Source organism: Acomys russatus, chromosome 21, assembly GCF_903995435.1.
Source record: "Acomys russatus chromosome 21, mAcoRus1.1, whole genome shotgun sequence".
NCBI lineage: Eukaryota > Metazoa > Chordata > Mammalia > Rodentia > Muridae > Acomys > Acomys russatus.
This window is the reverse complement of record NC_067157.1, coordinates 11,460,892-11,485,817: the sequence shown is the minus strand read 5'-3', so window position 1 is coordinate 11,485,817 and position 24,926 is coordinate 11,460,892. Positions and strand designations below refer to the sequence as shown.

The 24,926-nt window shown below is 38.7% G+C and overlaps 1 protein-coding gene across 1 annotated transcript in view; it reads left to right on the top strand.

Moving 5' to 3' along the window:
- The window catches only part of Rev3l (REV3 like, DNA directed polymerase zeta catalytic subunit), a 138,874-nt gene that overhangs the window by 51,537 nt on the left and 62,411 nt on the right, over positions 1-24,926 (top strand). The window contains exons 5-11 of the mRNA XM_051164469.1: positions 7,356-7,452; positions 8,351-8,445; positions 9,531-9,635; positions 10,640-10,724; positions 10,813-10,961; positions 16,910-17,029; positions 23,048-23,285. Coding sequence (XP_051020426.1) covers positions 7,356-7,452; positions 8,351-8,445; positions 9,531-9,635; positions 10,640-10,724; positions 10,813-10,961; positions 16,910-17,029; positions 23,048-23,285 — 889 coding nt within the window. The remainder of the gene's footprint in view (positions 1-7,355; positions 7,453-8,350; positions 8,446-9,530; positions 9,636-10,639; positions 10,725-10,812; positions 10,962-16,909; positions 17,030-23,047; positions 23,286-24,926) is intronic.

Sequence of the window (24,926 nt, the reverse complement as noted above, 5' to 3'; positions counted from 1 at the left end):
GAGCTTGCATAGGTTTTGGGCATGATGGTTTTGTTTTAAGATTTATTTATTATTTATATAGTATTTTATCCACATGTATACCTGCACACCAGAAGAGGGCATGAGATCTCATTATAGATGGTTGTGAGCCACCATGTGGTTTCTGGGAACTGAACGCAGGACCTTTGGAAAAGCAGACAGTGCTCTTAACCTCTGAGCCATCTCTCCAGCCCTGTGCATGATGTCTTTACTGCTGTGAATTTATACATGCAACTGTCCCACTGTGTCTAGAAAACACTGACTCTCTGTAGTACTCCACTGCTTTGGAGTCTTACAATTTTCCCACAGTCTTTCCTGCAGTGATCCCTGAGCCTTCGGAAGAGGGGGTATGATGCAGGTGTCCCATTTAGGTCTGTGCATTCCACAGTCTCTTACTCTCTGCACCTTGACTTGTTGTGAGCCTCTGTGTTAATCACTATCTACTGCAAAATGAAGTTTCTCTGATGAGAGTTGACAGTTGTAGTGCTAATCTATGGATATAATTATAAACCAATAGGATTCTGTCTAATATTATGCCCATTTAGCAGAGTAATGGTAGATTCTTTCTCAGGACCTATGGCCTGTCTAGCCACAGGTTCAAGTCTCTGATGTTTATGCTAGGTATGGATTTCAACTTGGGGAGCAAGCCTTAAATACAACCAGAAACCGAATGGGTTGCTCTTAGGGCATTTGTGCTACTGTTGTACCAGTGGAGTGATTATTTTTATAATTTGCTGTATTCATAGCTAAGTAAGATTGTTGATTACTGTTTTCTTCCTGTAGCTTAGCACCCTGCAGCATTATGAAATTTAGCCAATAAGGATAAAGCTTCTAGGCAGATAACAGCTTGATTTCCCTGTGTTCTGAGTCAAGTATGTGATATGTTTAGCAATAGGGCCTTACCTTAAGTTCTAGAGAGCAATCAAGAGCATTGGCAATCCCTATAATCCAAATATATCACACAAATACCCCTGATAGTCTTTAAGGGGCTCTCAAACGGTCCTCTGGAATTTCACAAGCCATGCCTCTGTCATCTCGAACTGCTACTAGCATTATTCTCCAAGTCTGCTGGCTATCGGATCTCACGTGGTAACAACTCCAAAAGAAGTAACCCATTCCTGGCTCTGGGCTTTGTATTTGTTATTCTGAGGTGGTTAGTAGGGATCCTGTTGCCCTGTTATGGGATGACCCTGTGTGTGTGTGTGTGTGTGTGTGTGTGTGTGTGTGTGTGTGTGTGTGTGTGTGTGTATAATGTATGTATGTATTTAAGGAAGCGTCTTGTGACTTTTTGAAATATTGTAGTCTTAGTTTTCCCTCTCTATGGTGGTTGGAGTAAGAATGGCCCTATAGGCTCCTCATGCATGTGAATATTTCGTCACCAGGGAGTGGAACTATTTGAAAGGAATGGAAAAATTAGAAGGTGTGGCCTTGTTGAGGAAGTGTGACACTAGGGGTGGACGTTGAGGTTTCAGAAGCCCAAGCCAGGCCCAGTCTGCTTCTGCCTACAGATCAGGATGCAGAACTCTGAGCTCCTTCCCCAGCACCATGTCTGCCTGCATGCTGCAGTGCTCCCTGCCACGGTGGTAATGGATAAGCTTCTGAACTGTGAACCAGCCCAGTTAAACATTGCTTTTATAAGAGTTTCCGAGCCAGGCGTGGTGGCGCACGCCTTTAATCACAGCACTCGGGAGGCAGAGGCAGGCAGATCGCTGTGACTTCAAGGCCAGCCTGGTCTACAAAGTGAGTCCAGGACAGCCAAGCCTACACAGAGAAACCTTGTCTTGAAACCCCCTCCCCCCAAAAAAGGAGTTTCCTTCATCATGGTGTCTCTTCGCAGCAATAAAACAGTTACTAAGACGTTACCCATAGTCCCTCCTGTATCTCAGCATTCCACCCTCTTCCCATTCAATCCTTTCTGTTCTGTTTTGCTTTAACCTGCTACACCACTGCATTCTATCTCCCTCCCCACTCTAGCCCCTTTTTGACTTCTGTGGGTATTCCAAACCGAACAAACATATCTGAAAATTCAGTAACATCCATAAATGAGAGAAAACAATATTTGTCATTCTAGGTCTAGGTATTCAGCATACCCAGAATAACTCAGGATGATTGTTTTAGCTCCATCAATTCACTGCCATGTCCCAAGTGCCTTGGATCCTGGAACCTTTGGTCAGGACAGTGAGGGAATGAAGAAAGTACAGATACAAATTTTCCTGTGTTTCCTGCCAGTCTATAGGCATGGATGGTCTCTCCATCTTCTGATGTCCTCTCCAGTTTCTTTTTCAGTGTCTTTTGTTTTTTTTCTTTTTCAGTTTTCATTCTACAAGTTTTTTACCTTAGATTTATTCTAATATATAATTTTAGAGGCTTATTTAATTTTATTTTATGAATGCACATGTTTTGCCTATACTTAAGTGTGTGTACCATGTGTGTTCCTGGTGCCTGCAGAGGCCAGAAGAGAGTGTTAAATCTCCTGGAACTGGAATTAAGGGTGGTTGAGAGCTCCAATGTGAGTGCTGGGGACTAAACTCAGGTTTACTACAAGAACAGAAAGTGCTTTTAACCACTGAGATATCTCTCAAGCCCCAAGATACACATATACATACATACGTGTGTGTGTGTGTGTGTTTTAAAGATTTATTTATTTATTATTATGTATACAGTGCTCTGCCTGTGTACAACTGCAGGCCAGTAGAGGGCATCAGATCACATTATAGATGGCTGTGAGCCACCATGTTGTTGCTGGGAATTGAACTCAGGACCTCTGGAAGAGCAGTCAGTGAGTGCTCTTAAGCTCTGAGCCATCTCTCCAGGTGTGTGTGTGTGTGTGTGTGTGTGTCTCTACATATTTTTTAGGCTATTGTCAATGGAATTATTTCTCTAATTTCTTAATTGATATGTTTATCATCTGTGTAGGAGGGCTACTGATTTTTGTGTGTTATTTTTGTACTCTGCTATTTTGCCTGGCTGTTTATCAATTGTGTTTCTGGTGGAGTCATTAGGGTTTTGTATATATAAAATCACATCTGAAAATAAGGATGCTTTTATTTCTTCCTTTTCTATTTGTATCCTCATTCTCTCCTTGACTTGATTTATTTCTGTAACAAAGACTTGCATAGAAATGGAGACAGTGGACATTTTTGTCTTCTCCTGGTTTTAGTGGATTTTCATTTGAGTTTTTCTTCATTTAACAAGATGTTGCCTGTGGGCTTGCTTTATTATGCTGAGATATGCCCCCTGCCTTCTTAGATTCTCTAGGAATTTTATCATGAAGGGATATTGGATGTCATCCGAGGCTTTTTCTGCATCTAACGAGATGATCATATACTTGCTAAGTCTGCTTATTTGGTGGATTATCTTTACTGTATTTTGAACCATCCTTGCATGTCTGTGAGGAATTTGATTATGATGGACAGTATTTTGGGTGTTTTTTAAAAATTCAGTTTGCAAGTATTTTATTGAGAATTTTTGTTGCCTTGTATATATAATTTTTTGAGGGAGGTTGGTATGGTTTTTCTATCAAGTTAATAGTGGCTTTGTAAAAAGTATTTGGAAATGTCCTTTCACTTTTTGTGGAGTAATTTGAGGAGTGTAGATAGTCTTTGAAGCTCTGGTAGAATTCTCTGCTACATCCATCTGGCCCTGGCGTTATTTTTAGTCAGGAGATTTTTAATTATTGCTATTTGTATTTCATAGATCTATTTAATTTTTATTTCATCTTAATTTAGCTTTAGTAGGCCCTGTATATCTAGAAATTCACCAATTTATTTGAGATTTTCTAGTTTAATGAAACAGATTATAATTTTCAAGTCCTTATAATTCTCTTATTTCTGCATCTGTTGTGTCTCCACTTACATCCTTAGCTTCATTGGTTCACGTCATCTCGTTTTGGTTAATTTAACTAATGGTTTGTCAGTCTAATTCATCTTTTTAAAGAATTGACTTTTCATTTCATTGATTCTTTTCTGTTTCCTAATTTCAACCTTTATTTGATTTTTTTTTCTACCTGTCTACTGTTTTGGGGTCTTGTTAGATACATCATTAGTTTATTAATTAGAGACCTCGCAGAGTTTTGATGTGGGCACTTAGTTTTATAAAATTCCCTCGTAGGACAGGGACAGATTTTGGAATTCTGTGTTTTCATTTCATTCATTTCTAGAAATTTTTAATCTTCCTTCTTGATTTCATTCTTTACCCAGTTATTCAGTAGTTTTTTGTTTGTGAATTTTCTGTTGTTGGTAATCCAGCTTTCTTCCACTGTGGCCAGATAGAAGGCAGGATATGATTTTAGATTTTTTTATATTTGTTGAAAGTTGCTTTATGTCCTAATATGTGGTTGATTTCATCCACCAGCAGGTACTATCACCTGCTGAGAAGAGTGTGTATCCTATAGTGATTGGGTAGAAAACTTTATAATGTAGCTCCTGGGTTCTCTGTTTAATTTCCAGATGGCCTGACTGTTGATGAGAGTAGGGTGTTGAAATCACCCGGAATCACTGTGTTGAGGTTACTCTACAGTCCTTATGAAACTGAGTGTCTTGTTTAGTGAGTCTTAGTTAGGGCCGTAGTATTCTGTTGGTGGAGTTCCCTTTAACGTGTAGTAAGTGTCTCTTTTTATATCTTCCAACTGATTTTGGCTTGAAGTCTATTTTTTGTTAAATATTAGAATAGCTACTCCTGCTTGTATCTTAGTTCTATTTGCTCACAATATCTTTTTTCCGTCATCTTTCCCCTGCAGGCGATGTCTGTCTTTGTTGGTGAGGTATATTTCCTAGAAGCAACAAAGATGGACCCTGTTTTCTAATCCAGTCTGTTGCTCTGAGTTTTTTTTTTTTTTTTATTAGGGAATTGAGATTATTAATGGTCAGAGCTGCTATTGAAAGGTGTATTAATTCTTATCATTTTATTGGTTTTGTGGTGTTTTCTAGGATCTCTTTTGATTGCCTGTACTGGCACTATTTGTTTCCTGTGATTTGTTAGGTATGTTTATCTTTCTCTTTAAAATTAAGTTATTTTTTTCTACTATCCTTTGTAGGGCTTGCTTTGTAGTTAAAAATTCCTTTCATCTGTTTTATCATGGAAAGTTATTTCTCCTTAAATTTAAACAGATAATTTTGCTGAGTGTAATAGTCTAAGTTGACAACTTTGGTTTTTCAAGAGTTGGAATATATCTTCCCATGGCTCGCTGGCTTTAAAAGCTTCTGTTACAGAATCGGGTGCTCTAAGAGGCCCAACTGAACAAGTTACTGGGCCTTTCTCCCTTGTAGCCTTCAATACCTTTTCTTTATTCTGTGTTTTTAATATTTTAGCTGTCATATGCCATGGAGTATTTGTTTTCTGGTCTTGTCTATGGTGTTCTGTAGGCTTTTCGTGCCTAGGCACCTCTTTCTCTAGGCTTGAGAAATTTCCATCTGTGATTCTATTGAAGATGTTCTCCTATGCTCAAATTTCAAAGGGTTGTTGTTTTCATGGTGTCCCCAGATTCTCCCATGTTCTGATTTTTTTCATTGACCTTTATTCAGGAATTTGATTCCAATACTGTCTTTCATCCCTGAGTCTGTTTTCAACATGATCCATTTTGTTGGTGAGGCTTTCCACTGAAATTTGTAATTGGCTTATTGATGTTTTCAATTCTAGCATCATTTCAGTTTTGGTATTCTTTAAAAAAGTCAAACAATTTCCACGCTTGGATTGACCTCTTACTTCATTCATTGTTGTCTTTCTCTTCTTTGAGTTGTGTGTGTGTGAGTTCTCCCATGACCTTTTCTGTCCATTACTTATGAGAGTTTTATGTTTGGGGGTGATAAGTGTTACTTTGGATTTTTTCATGAATTTTGTTTCTGTGTTGGTATTTGCACATTTGGAGTTTTGTTCATTAAGTTTTTCCTGTTTTGGTTTGGTTTTGTTTATGTCACCTTTCAGCAGAGGTGTTTACAATGTTAAGGAAGGGGCTATAATTCATAGGAGAATTGGATCTCAATAGGAGAAGCCTCTATCTTGACTCTTCTGTTTCTCCGCTTCAGTCTTTAGCTCTTTGGCTAAGGAGCCTGGAAAAGCTTATCTGCTGGTATGGATGGGTCCTGAGTCTCAAAGCCAGGTGGGGGAAGAGGAGAGTCTGGTCAGGCAGCTGGCAAGGCTCTGGACTCTAAGTCACATGGGGTGGTTAGGACGCCCCTGGTGGAGGTCAGACTGGGGTGTGGCAGGCTTCAAGGGAGGAAGACAGGCCAAGAGGAGGTGGCTGTCCAAGGCAAACTTTCCAAGACACAGGCGACCAGAATTGAGAGCAGCAAAGGGGTGGAGCACAAATAGCCCACCTGGGTTCAGGCCATTGGCTGAAGATGGCATAGGTGAAATAGTAGTCATTTGGAACAAGATTTCATAGAGTCTTAAACATGAATCACACACTCGCCATTGTTCTCCTTGTGTTTGCTCAGGTGCAGATCTGCTCAGATCTTAATACATATTTTTACAGCAACTTTATTCATAGAGACTAAAAGTATGAGACAATTAAGGTGCTCACTAAATAGAGGAACTCATCATCAGTGATGTTATTAATATCACTGCTATGTTCTTCCTGGAATACATTGTGTGCTCTTGCTTGTACATTGAGATCAAATTATATGTTCAATTTCTGTAAAATTTTCACTTGAATTTTGTTGAGGCTCAGAGTACTGTAGCAATTTGAACTCTAAAATCATGTAGGTTTTTTTTTTTTTTTGAGACAGGGTTTCTCTGTGTAGCCTTGGCCATCCTGGACTCACTTTGTAGACCAGGCTGGCCTCAAACTCACAGCGATCTGCCTGCCTCTGCCTCCCAAGTGCTGCGATTAAAGCATGTGCTACCACACCCGGCGAGTTCTTTATTTTTTAATGAGATGTTAATTATACTTATCTGAACATTTAGATATATGATACTTTTATACTATCAAACTTTATAACTGTTTCTCAAATCAATTCATTGCAATGCTTTTTTTTTCTCCTCTTAGTTTAGAATTACTGCTCTCAACTGTGTATATAATCCTGTGTATCAGGAATCTTTAAGATATAATATTTTGATATTCTTACATGATTTATAAATTATTTTACAAAGAAGATAGTTTTATATGAATTATAGATATAATTTGCCACATACAGTGGCTCAGGCCTTCAGTCCCAGCACTCAGGATGCAAAGTCTGCCAGGCTTTTGAGTTGAGACTATCCTAATCTATGTAGTGAGTTCTGGGTCAGCCAAGGCCCTGTAATGAGAGGCGTAGATAGATGGATTGATTAGATAAAATAAAAAGTAAGATTTATTTAAATTTACCTTTAAAAAAATAAATTTACCTTTCTTTTTCTAGGTGATACATCACATGCAACTGGATTGTTCAAGGACCAGTTATCAGGAAAGTCTTCTGCGGGTGCTTTGTGTAGGTGGGAAGAGGATGAAATACCAAGGTTAGCCAGTGTGGTCAAAACATGAAAGTTTTATGTATGTACCAATTCTACTCAGTAAAATAAGACCCAATAAAATGTTACTAAAATATGCATCCCCTAATCACAAGTAAAGGTATTGATCTCTTGTTTTCATTTAGTATGAGGTATTAAGTTAGGACAAGTTATAATCTGCACCAGGGTTCTGTGCATTCTGGGACAAATGGCCATTTACATGGTATCTTCATAATTTTCTTTTCAGTGGTTCTGAAGGTTAAAAAAAAGCCAACTAACCGGTGTTTTCAAGTGAAAGAGCATTAGTGAAAACCTGTAGTTCTCATCAAAAGTCACTGTTGTCACTTCTGCCAGCTGTAACTCACTGGTGACTGTTGATGTGGCTATCACTTTATCAGTTGAGAAGAATTTTCAAGCGCCTCCACCTTAGCAGTAGCTCAGGGCAAGAGGAATTGTGAATATCATTTACCCACTTTTCAGTATGCTCACCTTCCCTTCTCTGAAAATCATATATGATTATGGGGGGAGGGGAATGCCTCTAGGCAACTTATTTAAAATATTTATATTTTTAACAAATCCTTGTGTTGTCCCTCCGTTGTCTTAAACATCTTTTTTTTACCAGAACCACATGCTAAACATTAAATATTCCTTATTTATAAAATATGATTCAGAATATGTAGACTACATTTTAAATGGTTTAAATAGGTTAACCTTATAATTTTTCCTATCCTGTTATTATTACATACACATAGTATCATGAATAATCATGAATTCATTTACTGTCCTCAGGTTTTCTCATTACTACCAAAGCATGCATTGCTGCATAAGAAGACTCTCAGATCCCAGCAACAGCAATGACAGTTTGGGATGTTTGTGCTAATTATTTATTGATATCCTTTCTTTACAGTTCTTTATTGCTGGAAGGTGTTGAACCTCTGAGTACATGTGAACTAGAAGTGGATGCTGTAGCTGCTGATATCTTAAATAGGCTGGACATTGAGGGTATGCACACAGTTATTCTTAATATGTAGCTTTACTTGTAAACTGTAATGACGAAAGTAGAAGAGAAGAGGCGTTACCAGAGAAGTAAGGTGGTATATACCAGAAGAAGAAGGGGAAGGCAAGGGACTTGGACGGTCACTCTTTGTTTCTGCTGGGAGGGTATGCTGGCCGGCTTTCTGTTGCATTGACAAAGCACTGCAGAAACCATCTCCAGGAAAGAGTTCTTTGGGCTGCTCCGTTTCAGAGGTCTCAGCCCTCGGTTGTCTGGCTCTGTCATTTCCAGGCCTATGGTAAGAGAGTACCTCGTGGCAGAAGGGCATGCCGAGCAACTCCTCATGAAAGCTAGGCTGCAGACAAGATGAACCCTGCCGCACTTCCACTCTCTGTGATGTGCTTCTTCCAGCTGTGCCCACCCCCTCAGCCCCCTCAGCTCTAAATGGACTGGTTTAATTCATCAGTTAACTTGCTGCCCTCGAAGTCCAGTCACTTCTTAAATGTAGCCATCAGTCTGGGACCAAGGCTTCAACAGATGACTCTAAAGAGGACATTTCATATTTAATCACAATAGATAGTCATTTTGCTCATTTGTGTTTCCATTCACATTACTGTTCACCTAAATATGTAATTAAAATAAACGACACTAAATAAAATTAGCTAGTTTAACATAATTTCACATACTCTGCCTTTTAATTGTTTTTTTCTGCAGGTTATATACCATGGAGGGAAGCTTTAGACTTATTATCTCTTATCAGGCATCAGACATTTGGATTTTATTTACTTGGTAGTTTTTTTTTTTTTCAGTCATTAGGGAAAAAAACTAAAAAGGAAGCAGCATTATAAACTTAGAATTGGGATAATTTGTCCATTATAGTACACACACTAAGTGTTTTTCTGGGCATGGTGGCGCATGCCTTTAATCCCAGCACTGAGGAGAGAGAGGCAGGTGTGTCTCTGGGTCCCAGGCCAGGGTTACATAATGAGTCGGGGATACACAGTAAGACTACCCGTCCTCCAACCCCAAAAGTACTTATTAAAGTTTATAACAAGAACTTTTCACTTTGACCCTTGTATTGTTGTGATTGCAGCTCAAATTGGTGGGAACCCTGGGCTGCAGGCCATATGGGAAGATGAAAAGCAACGGCGAAGAGACAGGAATGAAAGTTCTCAAATTAGCCAGCCTGAATCACAAGGTACAAGACTCACAATGCTCTAATGGTCTGAGGAAACATTTTTAACGGAATAGTCATTGAGTGTTCCCTTAGCACTAAAGGTTATGTCTTAATTTTTCTATGTATTTCTAATTGTCATTGCTATATAATCAATAAATCTTCATAATTATCTCTAAAATACCACTTTATTCTCTCTCTCTCTCTCTCTGTATGTGTGTGTGTGTATGTGTGTGTGTGTATGTGTGTGTGTGTGTGTTCTTTTTTGGTTTTTCTGTGTTGTACCTTATTGCCACAATAGTTTGTTTTTCCCTTTTCACCCTCTAGTATATTCTTGTCTTGTTTATTTCACAATAAGACTGTATCTGTTCTGCTCTGAAGTGTCAGCCATGAGATACTGTCCTCACTGCTTTCTGAAGCTGTCATATATACTCTTACCTTGATCATTATGTGCAACTCTGAGGAAAATAATCATTTACTATTAAATGTTGCTGCATTCAGAAAGAATTTGAGGGCTCAAAATACCATGGATACAGCAGAATTTTAAAGATAGAACTAAAAGTATAAAGGACAACTTAGAAAACAAATATTGTAATAAGTCTCTACAAAATCCAATGAAAAATTTCAAATTTCACTGTAATATCTAGAGTGCCAAAAATGTTTTGATAAAATTAGTGTCTCTTTTTATATCCTTTAAAATAGAAATATATTTTACAAAGGAGGAGGTTTCTAATTTCAAAGTGCATGATGTGTTTATGAATAGGGAACACTGCTTTTTGTTTTTTGTTTTTGTGTGTGTGTGTCTATTTTGTTTTAAGCTATAGTTACAGAACTTAAACTTGAAGTGATGAAGTTCTTAATTTCATTGTTTAATTACATCTGTTTCTCATTTGTAAAACAGGACTGCATGTGGGTGGTAGAATATAGGTTAGGAGAAAGATACATTGCTATGATTTTCAAAACTCCTTTAAGAAGAGTAGAAAAGTATTTCATTCATTTGCTGCCTAATGCACTTTTCAAATTTAAAGATTGCAGATTTGTGCCAGCAACAGAAAGTGAAAAAAAATTTCAGAAGAGACTTCAAGAAATTCTCAAACAGAATGACTTCTCTGTGTAAGTGATTATTTATTATAGATCTCAAAGCTAATTTCATTGTTTTGCTATATGGTTTGTTATTAAAAGTTATGTTTTAATTAAGCAGAACACTGTCAGGATCTGTGGATTACAACAATGGATCCCAAGAGTTCTCTGCTGAATTAACTTTGCACTCTGAGATTCTTTCTCCTGAAATGCTTCCATGCTCACCAGCCAACATGATAGAAGTCCACAAAGACACAGGTCTGAGCAAAGGTGAGAGTATCTGGTTAGCTTTTCAATTAAACACAAAAAATACGAAAATGTTATTGTGTTGGACACTTAGTATTTGGCTGGTTCCTTGTTTGTTTATCTTTCTCCTAAAAAATAAATATGGATATAACAAAAATTATTTCCTGTTCTTTTACCCTGTCTACATCTCTAAAGATAAACACCATGCTAAAGTTTCTATAAAGTGTTATTATGTAAAAATTTGTGACAATTTATCCACATTATGTACTGTTGCTTAACTTGTTAAAGTTTATACAAGTGATGTCATTCTTGGCATAGATTGAACAACTTGCTTTTACATTTTAAAATAATTGTATTTTTAAACAGCTAATTGAGAGATAATTTACATAGCATAAAATTCACTCATTTTAACCACGTAATTACTTCATAATCGAGTCCATCATCTTACAGGCTTCCTTACTGGCAGTCATGGCCCTTCCCAGCTCTAACGTCCTTAGATTCTTGTCTGTCTATAATCCTAGATATGTCACAAAAATAAAATCATACAATATGAGCTTTTTATTCTTTCACTTAGCAAATACTTTCAGGGTTTTATCTGTGCTTGGTAATTATCAATATTTCATTCCATTTTATTACCAGATGTTGCACTTATTAAACCATTCATCAATTGCTAGATATTTGAGTTGCCTTCACTTCTGGCTAATAAAAATAACGTTGGTATGGATTATAAAATATTAGAAATAATAGCAAATAAACCAGTTACAAAGTAAGTTTTACTATAAAGATTACCTTGGAAGTGGGGGACGAGTTAAAGCGATGCCTAGATAAGCCTGTCTTCGTAGTGGTATGTTTTCATTTCACAGTAGACACCAGTGTGCGGAATTTGTAGATCATGTGGCAAATTTGGATTTAGTTTTTTTGTGGTTTTGCTTTTGTTTTTTGTTTATTTGGTTGGTTGGTTTTTTGAGACAGGGTCTCTCTGTGTCCCCTGGCTGTCCTGGACTCGCTTTGTAGACCAGGCTGGCCTCGAACTCACAATGATCCGCCTGCCTCTGCTCCCCGAGTGCTGGGATTAAAGGTGTGCGCCACCACCCAGCTGTATTTAGTTTTTAAATAAAATGCCAAGTTGTTTTCCATGATGGGTGCACTATTTTATCTTCCCACAAGCATTATGTAAGGCTTCCTAGGATTTACTGTTTTTATTTAACACTTGATATTATCTCTTTAATTGTTCTAGAGTATATGAAATGCTATCTTACTGAGGCTTAGTCTCATTACTAATATGACTAACATATTTTTACATCATTTTTTTTTTCTTTTTGATTTTTGAGACAGGGTTCTCTGTGTATTCCTGGCTATCCTGGAACTTTGTAGATCAGGCTGGCCTCGAACATGGAATGGAGATCTACCTGCCTCTGCCCCCCAATTGCTGGGATTAAAGGTGTGCACCACCCTGCCCAGCTTTATGTCAACATCTTAATTTTGCAATTTAGCATTGTTTATTCATTCTAGCCTCTGCCTATCTTACTTTAATACCTGTTTCTCTACAAATACTAAATCTTTTTCACTTTCTGCCCTCTTAATGGCTTTGTGCAAGATTTTCTATATAGAACATGTAATCTAGTTGGATGTTAGAATGCATGCAAAAAATACAGCTTGTATACAGTTGGTAGGTAAGAGAATAACGAAGGTTTTGTTGATTAATCATTTTGTTTCAGATGTAGTTGTTAAGCAGAAGGACCTTTGATAACATTTGAATGTGCCAAATAATAGATATAAGTGAAATACAAAAAATATACACCATTCTTTGAAATGTCATATTTTTATTTTAATATTCATTTTCTGACTATCAATGAGTTGAAGCAAATTAAAGGGCATAAGGATTATTTAATAAATGATTTCATATTGCTCATTTCCCGCTAGGTCATTCACCTTTTTTCTTTTAAGATTTTGTGTGTGTGTGTGTGTGTGTGTGTGTGTGAGAGAGAGAGAGAGAGAGAGAGAGAGAGAGAGAGAGAGAGAGAGAGAATATGTACAGGTACCCACAGAAACCAGAATAGAGCATTGAATCCCTCAAGATGAAGTTACTAGAAGGTTGTGAACTGCCTGATACAGTTGCTGGGAACTGAACTCTAATCATCTGGAAGAGCATTAAGGACATAACTGCTTAGCCATCTCTCAAGTCCTGCCCTCTTACATAGAAGTTCCTTATATTTTGTAGATAAAAACTTTTTTCATTTATTTGAGACAAATTTATATCTACAACTTACTCTGCAGATAATTCCATTTTTCAGCTTATTTTACCCATCTTATTTCTTCCTTATTTTTTAAAATTCTTTACTGTTTTGCATGTCTTCAATTTTCACGTCATGTTTACTTATATCTTTGGTGGTTTAGATTTTGTACTTGGTTTATAAATCCTTTTCTATCCTGTTGTAATGAAAGATTTCTAATAAGTATTTATCCTAAGGCTTAGGTGTATGTTCTAGTTTGCTTTATGCTATTGTCATAAACACCATGACCAAAAGCAACTCGAAGAAGGAAGGACTTACTTCATCTTACGTTTCCAGTGAGCAGGCCGTCGCTGAGGGAATGAGAACAGGTACACAGCGGAGCAGAGGCAAGAGCCACGGAGACAAGCTCCTTACTGGCTGGCTCCCCTGGCTTCCTCAGTTAGACTTTTTATACAACCTGCTCAAAGTGGCACTGCCCACAATGGGACAGACTTTCCTACAACAATAAGAAATCAAGAAAATGCCCCTCAGATGTGCCCTTAGGCCAGTTGGATCTAGGCAATTCCTAATTGGAATGCCCTGAGACCACGGTAAGCTGTGTTGACAGTTGAAGCTCACTAGGAGACCAACCCTTTCAGAAGCAGGACCCAGAGAAGGTGAACCCCGAATGATGAATGACCTTGAAGGTCACCCCCAGGGACAACAAGGCCATGCCCCCTAAGCCTCCTGTACCAAGGCAACTTGTAGATGAAACAGTTTATTGAGGGCTTACAGTTTCAGAGTGAGTCCGTGACTGTCGTAGCAGGAAGCATAGCGGCACGCAGGCATGGTCCAGGAGTGGGAGATGAAAGCTTGCATCCCGATCCACAAGCGTGGGGTAGAGAGGGGGCTTACGTGGAGTGGAGAGATTTTGAAATGTCAGAGACTACCTCCAGTGACACAGCTATTCCAACAACCCTAGCCCTTCCCCGATCAACGGACCCATTCGCAACTGATGAGTTCCCATTCAGTAGAGCACATTCCCCAACAGACCCTCCAGGTGGGGAGAGAGCGCTCAGGTGCCCAGGATGATGGCCATCTCATTCTAGCCGGCACGTTGTCTTACCTGTGGGCACCTGTAAAACAAACAAACAAATATGTGAGCCTTTGTATACAAAAGGGGAAGAGCCACAGCATAGTTACAGTCAAACCAAATCAAACCAGAATCCAGTAGTGTACAGAGCTCAGTGCCCGCCACCTGAGACTCCCTTGTGATCCTCGGATTCCAAAGGCTACATCATTTCGCCTCTCTTTCTCTGCCACCTGTGGCCCACAGGGCTCGTCTCATAGGCTCTCGTTGGCTTCACTCCACACCTGTCATCTCCTTGGTGGCAAATTCCATGGCCCTGGCATGCCGGGACCTCCACCGCACACTGCAGCTTCATCAGTGGCCACTCTTGGTCTTTCCAGGGATTCCAAACCTGCCACACAGTGTTAGGCCTCAGCTGCTCTCTGTGTCCTCTTCAATCTTGCATCTTTTATGAGTTCAGAACCAGTACCATGTGTCAGATGCTTAAGACTTCAAGACTGGTGCCAGCTGGAGATAGTTTCAAGTGGCAGCGTGATATACAGCCTTCCCCACCACCACTATGGCTTCTGTGTGCTGACCTGTACTTCCCAGAAGATTTCACCCCAGTGATGCTGGTCTCTAACTAATCACAGCCGATCTTTCAGCCACAGCTAAGCAGCTTCCATTGTCCCAGAAAAGCACAAGGACTAATTTCTGTCCGTTTTAGTTTGTGTTTTTGTTGTAATAAACAACTTGGGGAGAAAAAGAGTTTGTTTCATTCCAGGTATCAGTTCATCACTGAATGAAGAAGTCAGGGCAGTAACTCAAGCAGGAAGGAGCCTGGAGGCAGGAACAGATGGTGTGTGTGTGGGGGGGGGTGAGTTGGCGGGGAGGGGGGGACACGAGCAGGGCCGCGCCCACAGAGCGGTACTGCTGGCTGCCTGGCTCCCAGGGATAGCAGCACCCACAGTGGGCAGTACAGTCAAGGAAATGTTCACAGACATGTTTTCAGTTTATTCTGAATAAGGCGTTTCTCCGGTTTTGATTTCCTTGGTTGACTCTGGGCTGTGTCAAGTTGAGGACTAGTTTTTCCCATTAAGATCTTTAATTCTATTTTTGTTTGTTTTTTGTTTGGTTTTTGTTTTTCGAGACAGGGTTTCCCTGTGTAGCTCTGGTTGTGTTGGACTCACTTTGTGGACCAGGATGGCCTTGAACTCAGAGAGATCTGCCTGCCTCTGCCTCCTGAGTGCTGGAGTTACAGGTGTGCACCGCGCCCGGCAGATCTTTAGTTATTATATGAAAAAGAAAGATCTAATTATGTCGTGTGGTGTGTGTGTGTGTGTCTGTCTGTCTGTAAGTAGTCATGCCAATATGTTTATTAAATAGTGTTTTTTAATCTAGATTCCCCACAATTATGTTTCCCTATGACCATTTCATACTGTTTGAATTGTCCTTTATCAGACCTTGTCAGAAAAGCTCTTACCTTTCTTATCTTGAGATTATCTACTCTTGATCCTGTAAAATAGCCTCCTGATATTACTTTAAGGGACTCATTGTTATTTTTTTGTGAAGAATTCCATTTGGGCTCTTAAGGAAATTTTCTTTATTTTGTGGATTCGTTTAAGAAGTATTTTAATCTTTTTCGTACTTGCTCATCGACAAACATGAGCATAGTTCTCATTTTACTTGCTGTTTTTTCATGTTCTTTAATCGTTTTGTAATTCTATGTTGTATGTCTTTTGCTTTTTACAGTCCAAGTTCTTTTAAATTATTGCAGTTGTAAGCTTTATTTTTTTTTAAAAATATGTAATTGCTGATATTTGTGAACTTCATTGACTTTGTATATCCTTTTTTATCTAGAAACTTTTATTAGTACTAATAGTTCAGAAATACTTTTCTCAGGTGTTAGTTTATTCAATCACTGTCTGAAAATTGCTATTTCCTTTCCCATGCCCAATTTTTCTCTCAAATCCTTAGAAAAGTGTGTTTTTAATGTGTATGGGTGATGGGCCTGTACCTTGAGTACCATATGCATGCAGTGCCAGTGAAGGCCAGCAGGGGGCGTCAGACATTTTGCAGCAAGGCTTGTAGATGATTGTGAGCTGTCATGTGAGCGCTAGGAGTAAAAGCTGGATCTTCTGAAAGAGCAGCTGGTTCTCTTAACTGTGAGGCATCTCTCTAGCCCCTTCCCCTCACATCTTAGTGGTTTGCCCCAACCTCAAGAACACGTTGTCTGTCTCAATACTGATTTTCATCAGAATATTGTAACTATGTAAGTATAATAAAAATGCAGAAGAGTTTATAAGTATTTATTGATCTATAGAGTCATGTTGTTTTGACTTTTTGCTTGTTTCTGTTGTTGAGAAAGTCTCTTTGTGTAGCTCTAGCTGGACTGGAATTCACTGAGTACATCAGGCTGGCTGGGAACTACCTGTGTATGCCTCCCCACTGCTGGCATTAAAGATGTGTGTTACCATGTCCATATTCCTTTCTTATTCTTATTTTTTAAAAACACATGTCATTGATGATAACATTCTTGTGGCTTTTTAAAATTGAATTTTTATTTAGTATATTTCACTGACACTACATTGCTAATATTCCATCTATACAAATTCTATGTTGTATAAGCTGATAGCTTTTAGAACCTAGGACATTGCCTTTAATGCTTTCATATTCTTTGTCGTCTTAAGGTAACACTAGACATGAAGTAGAAGAAGCAGTTATTAATGAAGAAGCAATTTTGAACCTCATGGAAAATAGTCAGGCTTTTCAGCCTTTGACGCAGAGACTGAGTGAGACACCAGTTTTCAGTAAGTAACAGTGCTACCATAAATGTTTTTATGTATGTTTTAATCAAAATGTGTTTCTGGTTTTTTATTTTTCCCTTTATTTGAAGAAGTGAATGTTTCATATTTAGTAAACACTGAGTATAAAAATTAAGCATCACATTAAATCACGTAGTTTTGTGGGTTTTCTGTAGTTTTTCCTCATAAAAAATAAACAGCCGTGAAAGAAAACTTTTTCATGTAACTGCATTGGGTGAAAGCATGTTGTTTAGGAATAAAATATTTATTTTCTCTTTCTATTTTCTGTGTGTGTAGCATGTATACATATATACATGTTTTGATATGTGTAGGGATAAGCAGGGATGTGTATGCATGCATCTGGAGACCCCAGGACAATGTCAGAAGTCATCCTGATTCACTCTTCAACCTATTCATTGAGGCAGAGTCTGTCTGTCAAACCCGCAGCTCACTGATGGGGCTAGTCTTGCTAGCCAGCCTGTTCTGGAATCCCCATCTCTGCCCACTAGTACTTACATGGGTTTTTGGGCATCTAAATGTAAGAGTAAGTACATTAGCTACTGAACCGTCTCCCAGCTCCCAAACACACTTACTTTAAATACAAGCACTCCAAATGAAGCATATTGTTAAAACTATGGACACTCTGTTATAGTGTGAAGAAATTTACGTTCAAACCACTAGTTGTGAAGTAGCATAGCACATCACAGTTGTTTCTGAGTGTTGGCATATCTTCACCCGAAATGAATTTTACTCATCGTAAACCATTCATACATAGCGCTTCTTATTTTTCTTGGTCTCATCAGTGTTATGCTGCTTCTTCATTTCTCTTTTTAAACTTTCCTAGCGTCAGCTATGACCCCAGCTCTCTCTACTGCCCTCTCTCAATTTTCATCTACGTGGAACATAAACTGCCTGTTTATGGGCAGTCCCAAAATTACTGTATATGCTCATATTAAAAACATTTTGGATAAGGAAACTTTTTTAAAATTTTTAAATGAATAATCACATTTTAAAAAGAAATTGTCCTAAGAATACATTACTATTTTAATTTGAGGTTATAATCTTAAATATAACAAAATGTTTTAAATTACATTCTAGTTATTTAAACAAAAGTTAAGAGAGGCCATAGAAAAATTTAAGAAATTAAAAAAGGAGTATGAGTGTCAAGTCCCTAATTCATTTCATTAGTCAGGTATGTTGTGCCAGTGGCAGATAAGACTCCACCTTGCCTACACTGATTCCAACAGCAATCTTCAGTGTTACCAAAGATCTGAAAGAATGAGGCACGAAAAGTGAAAATAATTGTAATTTGAGGTTTAAGAAGAAGATCATTATCAAAACAACTTGTAAGCAAATAGTGTGGTTTTTGTACTGTATTTGTCAACCTGACTGAACTGTCTGCTGGCAGGTGGGTGTGCAGGTGTCCGTGGAGGCCGGGGAAGGCCGCCAAGTCCACTCATGTGTGCAGGCAGCCGTGAGCTGCCTGAAGAGGTTCTGGGAACCAAACCCAGGTCCTCTGCAGGGGCGATAATGTGCTTCTCACCACTGAGCCATCGCTGCAGCCCTGAGCCAAATTCATAAACATCAACAAAGAAAATGTAAAACTTGATAATTTAGTGAATGGAGATTATGTTACCTTGTTGCCTTGCTTTACAGAGAGAAGGTTTGTGTTAATAGATGAAGGGGGAAAAAAAAGCACGTTCCAATGGTTTTTTAAAAGTTTATTGAGGTGCATTATTATAATTGTGCAACCTTTATTATTACCCAGCTTCAGAACATTTTTTATCATCCCCAGAAACTTGATGTGCTCATTAGCGACAGTCACTTCTTTTTAGCCCCGGCCAAGCTTCTCGCTAACTGACACTTCATGTAAATGGAATCATTTGAACACTTTCCGTATCTGGCTGCTTTTAATTAGCAGATCATTTTCAAAGTCCATCATGTCATAGCTTATGTCAGTGCTTTCATTCCTTTTTCTTCATCAGTAATATTCTACCATTTACATCATTTATTTGGGTTCTTTCCAATTTGGGAGTACTGTACATATTGCTGACATGTTTTTATTCATGGAATAATAAACTTTTGTGAAAGTATCTTCATTGCTAACCATCCATCCGACAGGATATTGAAAACCTAGTGTTTATAGAGAACACAAATAATTAAGCACTAAGGGCGTGGGCTGGACAGGTGGGTTAGCAGCCAAGGTTCAGCTTCCAGCACTCACATGTCAGGTCCCAGCCATGCATGTGGTGCCCTCTTCTAACCTTCATGAACACCAAGCATGTGGTGCACATATGTGCAGTAACACCCATTCACAGATATTAGAAATAAATCTTTAAAAAGAAGTCAGTAACTAAGCAATTAATTAGTTCTCAAAAGAAGAAATGTAAGTGGCTACTAACTAAGTACATGGAAACGATTGTTCAGCATTCTTTGCCATGGGCAAATACAAACCAGAACTACACTGAGCTGCTTTCTCATCCCAGGCAAGGATGAGACAGACAACCTGTGGGCCAGTTATCCGCCCATTCAGGAGCCTGTGGCAGCAGGCGATTGAAGGCCTGCCAGGGCTACAGAGGCCCTTTCTAAGAAACATAAGAGGAGCAAAGATAACAGAAAAGGGGTGCAGCCCTAGAGTAGAGAGTTCTCCCTGGCACATGAAAGGCCTGAGCTCACATGTCACTGAAATAAAACAGCAACCAAGAAATATTGCCACACATGCAGGGTAGAGACACGCCTACACACTGTAAGTGGGATTGTGGATTAGTCAGCCAATATGGAAAATAGTACAGAAGCTCCTCAAAACACAACTAGCAATAATTCAGCCATATCTCCCCTGCGTGTGTATTCAAGGACTTGAGTTTGCCGTACACCAGCAGCCTCTTCATTTCTGATTATTGAGTCACAATAACCAGCAGATAATCAAGTACAGAAAGAAAATGTGATTTTTATATATAGTGTTTGTTGAGCCATAAAGAACTAAGTTATGGGATGGAGAGATGACTGCAGTTAAGAGCACTGGCTGCTCTTCCAGAGGACCCAGGTTTGGTTCCCAGCACCCAATGGCAGCTTGTCTTTAACTCCTGTCCTGGAGTATCCAATCCCTACTTCTGCTCTCTCTCTAGGAACTGCTCTCTCTCTAGGAACTGAAATACATGCAGGCAAAATACACATATACATAAAACAAAATAAATATGTATTTTTAAATGACTATAGGGTTAAAGTTCTTGCTGTGCAAGCAACACAAATAGAGTTCAAATCCTTACAACTTATATCAGTGCCAGATGATTATGGCAGTTCACTTGTAATTTTATTATGAAAAGGCAGAGGAGGGATCCCAGGAGTAAGCTGGTTAATGAGACTAGCCTTCACAATGACCTCTGGGCTTGAACCTGGCATGGTGGCCCATGCCCATAATCCAAGTACTTGTGAGGTAGAGACAGGCAGAGTTTGAGGCCAACCTGGTCTACATAGTCCCAGGACTACATAGAAAGACCCAAGAAAATCTCAAGAGAAAAGTCTTTGCTTCAGGACATTTTAATACATTTAGTGGCCATTTGCATTTCTCCTTTTGTGAACTAACTCATTTACCTAGTTATTAACTAATTTTTTAGTATTTAATTATTGGAATTCTTTATATATTCTTGGTATCAATCCCATGTATAAAAACTTGAATGATAAGATATTTTCTCAAAAGCTAATGTGGAAAAGAAATTGAGGAAGATTCCCAACATCAGTCAGCCATGTTCCCTACTTGCGCGTGTAAAGATACACCTGCACACACATAGGCACATTCACAGACACCTGAACACACACATACACATGCACAGACACCTGCACACACACGTATGCACCCACACTACACACAGACACATGGAGGAGAAGTATGAATACACACACATACACACACACACACATACATGTATATGTACTCATGTCATGGAAACAGAAAGCGTGCTGGGAGAGGGGCACTGAGAGGAGGGGAAAAGAGAAGGCAAAGGAACCGGAACAGTGATGTGCACAGATGGAAGTGACACAGTGAAAGCCATTATTTTATATGCTAATCCAAAGGGTAGAAGTGAAGTATAAAACCATCAAAATATTTTCAGTTTTCTTGCATATACATACGGTACTAGAACTAATGGGTTATGGAGTGTGCCTATAGGGAAGAAAATACCCGCAGTTTCTCCTGTATTCCTCGCCATAACAGTCAAGATGTAACATGTCTGACTGCATGTCTAGACATGCACACACCAAGCAAGCAGTCAGTTTTGGAACAGAGACCACATGAATGGTCTCTAATTTATTCCATTTTAACCCTCATCTACCTAGAGAGTATAGCAGATTCCACAGGTAAGGGCTCCATACCCTTCCCCAGCCTCAAGTAATTTGATTGAGCAGATCACCCTGCTAGGACAAGCAGATTTATTACTGGATTATGAAGGCTATTACAAAGGCTGCCACCTACAGGCAGATCAGTGAGTATGGCGAGGGGTGCAGGAAGAGGCACAGAGCGCCCATGTCCTGATCCTCTGTGCAGGTCTCCAGGAGCTCTCAGGGTTCAGTCCTTGGCACTTTGAGGTTTTGCACACCTCTTCCTTTTTTTTGTTATTTATTTATTTGTTTGTTTGTGCTTTCTGAAACGTATAGTACACTGAGTGTATTCTCCCTTGTACCTACAATTCACCCTCTCTCCCGTAAGCCCCCTTAGTCCATTTAGAGCAGTGTTTCTCAACCTGTAGGTCACGACCCCTTTGAGGTTGATGACCTTCTCATAGGGGTCACCTAATACATCAGAAAACACAGATGTTTATGTTACAATTCATAACAGTAGCAATGAAGTAGCAATGAAAATAATTTTTATGGGTCGGGATCTCCACAACATGAGGAACTGTATTAAAAGGTCACAGCGTTAGGAAGGCTGAGAACCACTGATTGAAATAGCTTCACTTGTACTTTTAAATCATATATATACGTACATACGTACGTGTGTGTGTGTGTGTGTGTGTGTGTGTGTGTGTGTGTGTGTGTGATTTTGTGTGTGTGTGTGTGTGTGATTTTGTGTGTGTGTGTGTGTGTGTGTGTGTGTGTGATTTTGTGTGTGTGTGATTTTGTGTGTGTGTGTGTGATTTTATGTGTCTATATAAAATCTGGGAACCACAAATGAAAGAAAATGTGCAGTATTTTGGTTTTGTGGATGTTTCATTATGTAGGCATGACTTAATCGACCAACAGTGATTAACTCAGCCGTCAGTACTCAGCACTGCCCTGAAGGTTGGAGGATGGGATGGAGTGTCAACGCTAATCCTGCCTTTCTCTTTCTGGTTGCCAACACCTGTCCTGAGATATGTAGCCTGTTAAAAGACATGCTTTGAAGATTACAAGGATTTTAGATAAATACAAGAAATGAAGGACATTTTTCACCTTGAGCCCCAGTAGATGAAGATTCTAGTTTCTTCACACTCTTGTCAACACTTGATACTATGTAACTCTTTAACTTTAGGACTCTTAGTATATATAGTATGGTTTAATAAAAATCAAACTATTAACTATTTTTAAAAGCTGTTTTATATATTTTAACTAGATTTTATTTGACTATCTGTGAAAAAAGTTAAGTTAAAGTGAAGGATAAGATGTTTACATGTATATTTCTTATACTTAATTAGGTGTCATTTATTTGAATACATTTCATTTTGAGTACCTATGGCCATATTTTCCTTAGTGTTCTTCATACTTAAGTAAGCTTGGAAATTTTTTTAAATACACCAATCCCTGGGTCCTACCTCAGAAAGCCTTATTTACTGAGTTTTCTTTTTAATAATGTAACTAAAGTCTTCTAATTCAAATGGTCTAAGGAACTAACTGTCATGGGAGGGCTACACAATTAACACCTGAGGCTTGGGCCCATTATATTCATTTAAGTATGTGTCAGCATCCATTGTGTTTTTTCATAATTGATCTCAATTGTTAGATCATTTAGAAATTTTAAGCTATTTGTTGGTGATTTATTTACTTGTTTTATAGTGAACAGTAGTCCTGATGAAGCACTGGTACATCTTCTTGCTGGTTTGGAAAGTGATGGATATCAAGGAGAAAAGAATAGGATGCCATTACCGTGTCACTCCTTTGGAGACTCTCAAAACCCCCAAAATAGTGATGATGAAGAAAATGCACCACAGATTGAAAAAGAGGAAATGGAGCTTAGTTTGGTGATGTCCCAGAGATGGGACAATGATATTGAAGAACACTGTGCCAAAAAGAGGTGACTTTTTTAAAAAAGTTATTTCAGTTACTCTAATAAATACTTTTTTGTCACTGCTGTGCTGTAGTAAGAAATTATTTGTTATTATTCATACTGTAAAATGCTTTGTGAACTAAGTTGACTTTTAAAATCCCTTCTAAATAATGACATTTTCATGTAGCATATATTTAATATTCCAAGCAAAATCATGTTCTGCTACATTTTAAATGATCAAGCCCAGAAACCATCTGTTTTATATACAGATGGTATATAAGATGAGATAGACATGTGAGGAACAAATGGGTAAAGTTGAAGTTCCTCCTTACCGCAGAACTTGAAAAGAGTAATTCCCTCTGAAAGTAACTGCTAACGGATCTAAGTAGTGTGCAGTCAGCCTGAAAATAAGATGTGACTTTCTGATTGCTTAGACTGAGTTAATTAAATACTAAACATAAGTGAATAGCTGGCCAGGTGAAACATGCCTGTGATGCCAGCCAAGGCTACGTAGTGAGACCTGTCTCCAAGTAAATGGTCTCAGAAGCAACCAGTCTCACTCTTGTTTGCTTTTAAGATCAGTCAGTAAGAACTGGGTGTGATGGTGCACCCCTTTAACCCAAGCACCCATGAGGCAAAAGTAAATAGATCTCTGAGTAGGAGGCCAGGCTGGTCTACACAGTGAGATCTGTGTGTCAAAAAATAAAAGCTAATGTATTAGCCAGAGTTCTCTAAAGAAGTAGAAATGATAGCAGGAACATGTCTTTGTAATGAGTGTGTAATGTATAATAATGTAAATCGAAGAGGGACTCATCACTTTGACTTACAGGATGTAAAACAAGAATGACTGTGTTACAGTAGAGAAGCCAAGAATCTGGTAGTCGCTCAGTCTACGAGGCTGATGTCTCAGCAGGCCCCGTGTGCTGTTGAAGTCCAGGAGGATTCCTGGGCAGCTGGTGTTCTTCAGTCTACAGTGCAATTCCAAAGAAGTGGTTTCTGATATTGGTGAGGGAATGCCACAGCAATGGGATAGATGGACATGCCAGAAAGAGACAGTGAGGGCCAGCAGGCAAAAAGCAGTTTTCCTTCTTCTACGTCCTTTATCTGGGCTGCTACTAGTGGGTGCTGCCCACATTGCCAGTGGGGATTCCTGCTTCTAGTAATCTCATCAGGAAAATCCTTCACAGGAGGGCCCAGAGAGGTACATGCACATTTCAGTTGATTCCACTCGGGTTGGCAACCTAGACTAGCCATCACAGGTGGCACTGTGGTTTTCCAGTCAGTCTCTGTGAGCTTGATTAATTTGATTCTCCCTCTGAAATGCAAATATTTCTTAACTATGTTAGAAAGGAATTGAATAATAGGAACATAGAAAGAAATTTGTTAAATGTATATTAAATGTTATGTTTTGTCACATGTATCACATATGTGTTATGTTTAAAATGACTGAAAAAGGGGAAGAAAAAAGACTAGGAAGTTCTGTTAACACTATCATTTTTAAAAGAACATTTGAATAAAGAATATTTGGTTTAATTAAGGGAGAAGTAATAAGCTTTCACTAATTGAAGATTGACATGTAGAAAATCTATTCCTGTGATGACAGGATAAAACGTGAATACAGCATGGAAATTGAAAATACTGTGTGTGTGTGTGTGTGTGTGTGTGTGT